The sequence below is a fragment of the Cynoglossus semilaevis genome, chromosome 9, assembly GCF_000523025.1.
Source record: "Cynoglossus semilaevis isolate Cse_v1.0 chromosome 9, Cse_v1.0, whole genome shotgun sequence".
NCBI classification, from domain to species: Eukaryota; Metazoa; Chordata; class Actinopteri; order Pleuronectiformes; family Cynoglossidae; genus Cynoglossus; species Cynoglossus semilaevis.
The window spans coordinates 1,645,549-1,648,653 of NC_024315.1; the positions used below are offsets into that span (position 1 = coordinate 1,645,549).

Sequence of the window (3,105 nt, forward strand, 5' to 3'; positions counted from 1 at the left end):
GATGGAGAAAGAACACCGAAGACAGCCGGCGCCGGGGTTTTGCCGGGGCGGGGGGGGGGGGGGGGGGGGGGGGCACTGTCCAACAACAATAGTGTTGTGTCTCACACACACACACACACATATACGACTAATCTGTGACTGTGTGTCCGTGTCCCCACAGGTTGTCCATCCCGTCGGTCCAGAGGACTGACTCTGGTCTGTACCAGTGCACGGTCAGAAACAGGATGGGGACAGTGATCCACAGGAGGACAGAAGTACAGGTGGCCTGTGAGTACACACACACACACACACACACACACATCCTGGTACACACATGAAGTGGGACAGGACCAGGACCAGGACCAGAACCAGAACCAGAACCAGGACTTAGAGCAGCTCTGACTGAGCAGCAAAAATCAGTGGTTCTAAAAATAACTGCAGCAACAGAAGTGGAATATAAAGAAAACTACAGTACAGTGTAGTACAGTTACAGTACAGTACAGTACAGTGTAGTATAGTACAGTACAGTACAGTGTAGTACTGACTTCAACCAGGTGAAAACTGAATCAAATCATTTCAGGCTGTGATTTTCTGAACTTTTTAAAAAACTTCTGGTAATAAAACAGACTTCAGCTCAGTCAGTGAAGCTAATGTAGCATTAGCGACCGTCATTTTCCCTGATTCAGTGAAACATCCAACTGACTGGAAGGACATTTCAAAAGTTTTCAACACGTTAGCGTTGAAAACTTCAACTTCAGCTCAGTCAGTGAAGCTAATGTAGCATTAGCGACCGTCATTTTCCCTGATTCAGTGAAACACCTAACTGACTGGAAGGACATTTAAAAAGTTTTCAACACGTTAGCGTTGACATCAACCAGTCCATCAGTTAAACTCACTTAGTGAATGAAGTTCATTAAACATGATTTTTTCATCTCTAATTTCCATGTGATTAAAATAGTTTGGGACTGATTTTCTTTCCTCACTGTTTCTCCTCCTTTCAGTTCTGGGAAACTTCTCCAGTGAAGATCAGAGGAAGACGGTGACCCAGGGTCGAGCTGCCGTCCTCAGCCCCCCGCCCCTGCCCTCCTTCCCCCGACCCGTGGTCACGTGGTTCAAAGACGGACAGAAGATCATCCCCAACAACAGAATGTAGGTGTCTCTGCTTTGGTTTCCCATCTTCAACCCTGTTCCTCGCACATTTTTGGTTTCATGTTGTGAATTACCCAGACTCCTTTGGGGGAAACAAAACAAAACAAAACAAAACAAAACACAGAATCTGAAAAGGCTGAAATATTTCAGTTTCATCCCTGGGTGCTGAATTAATTACCAAAAACATTGACATTCTGTTGGAGGCTGCCCCCCCCCACCAGATGCTGTGAATTATTTTATTAATCACATTTACAGCTGATTAAGTCGGTCCACAGTACTGGAGTACTTCTTTTATGTACTGGGCCCAGCAGAGATACGACGCAGCCTTGATGTGGCGTGAACGCCTCGTGTCACAGCGTTTGGTTTGATGCTGCTCTTGGCCTCCTTCACTAAACGCCTTTGATTCACCTATTATTCCTGAGTCGCCGCCGCAGCTTCAGTGTCTTTGTTGTTCCTTTGTAAAATACAAACCGTGCCTTCATGATGTAATCACTCAGACCAAGCAGAGAAACGTAGATTTTGGTTTTTTAAGTTTTTATAGCTATCTGCTGCCCCCTAGATTTTTTGACAAACAAGACAAATTATTTGCAATAAACAAATAATAGTTTTCAGACCAATTAAGTGAAATTCTCCAGGACCAGACCTGACCCGGTCCAGTCCGACTGCTGGGTTTATTAGCCTGCGTTAACTAAGTTCTCATTAAGACCACTGATGGATCCCTGCTGTGTGATTGGCTGAAAGTGTCAGCTGTACGTGAATGGCCACACAGCAACTTCTGCGCTCTGTTAATGAGAGTCAGCAGTCGCCGGGTAGACCAGGGTTAGACGGGGCCACTCGTCCTTTTCATTTTTCTTCACGTCAGCCTCCACTTCAGAACGTGAGTGAACGATTTAATCGCTCGGCCCGACGGTTAATGGACTTCATTAGGAGAGACGTACTGACAGTGGACTGTAATTATCCTGACGCTCCAGACGCAGCCGGGGTTCACTCTGTTAGCTGCGATTGAGTCGTCAGCACGCGGCATTAACGTGCGCCCCCTGCTGCTCGCTGTGAAAACAGGAAGTGTGTGTTGCTGTTTTTACTAAACGGCCTTTTCACAATCATCGTAAACAGAGTTTATAAATGATGTCGTACGAAGTGATGGCGTGCTGCTGCCCCGCCACTCAGTAGGAGGTCCGTACAGAGAACCACAGAACCAGAGAACCACAGAACCACAGAACCACAGAACCGCAGAACCAGAGAACCACAGAACCACAGAACCACAGAACCACAGAACCTGAGAACCAGAGAACCAGAGAACCAGAGAACCACAGAACCACAGAACCAGAGAACCAGAGAACCACAGAACCACAGAACCAGAGAACCACAGAACCACAGAACCACAGAACCACAGAACCACAGAACCACAGAACCACAGAACCTGAGAACCAGAGAACCAGAGAACCACAGAACCACAGAACCACAGAACCACAGAACCAGAGAGCCACAGAACCAGAGAACCAGAGAACAACAGAACCAGAGAACCAGAGAACAACAGAACCAGAGAACCAGAGAACCACAGAACCACAGAACCACAGAACCACAGAACCACAGAACCACAGAACCACAGAACCGCAGAACCAGAGAACCACAGAACCACAGAACCACAGAACCTGAGAACCAGAGAACCAGAGAACCACAGAACCACAGAACCAGAGAACCCAGACTAGAGAACCGTTTTTTATCAACACATTTACCCATAAATCACTGCTTTTCCTCCATAAAAGTCTGAAAGGTTCAAAAGTTAGGTTTTTAATTCCCCAAATGTCACCAAATATTTGTCAAAAAAAAAACCCTGTAAATTAAAAATGTGCAGGTTAACAGTGGAATTGTAGTGAACAGGATAATGAGGTGTGAGTCAGAGACTCAACTCTGACGAAAGAGTTGCTGCAGTTTAGAAGAAACAGCGAGTGATTTGACAGTGAGGAATGGGCTGTC

At 46.2% G+C, this 3,105-nt stretch overlaps 1 protein-coding gene across 1 annotated transcript in view; it reads left to right on the top strand.

The window, feature by feature from the left end:
- Positions 1-3,105, top strand: part of sdk1b (sidekick cell adhesion molecule 1b) — a 148,520-nt gene that overhangs the window by 71,758 nt on the left and 73,657 nt on the right. Inside the window, 2 exon segments of the mRNA XM_025058662.1 lie at positions 161-267; positions 981-1,128. Of these exon segments, the coding sequence (XP_024914430.1) occupies positions 161-267; positions 981-1,128 (255 nt within the window).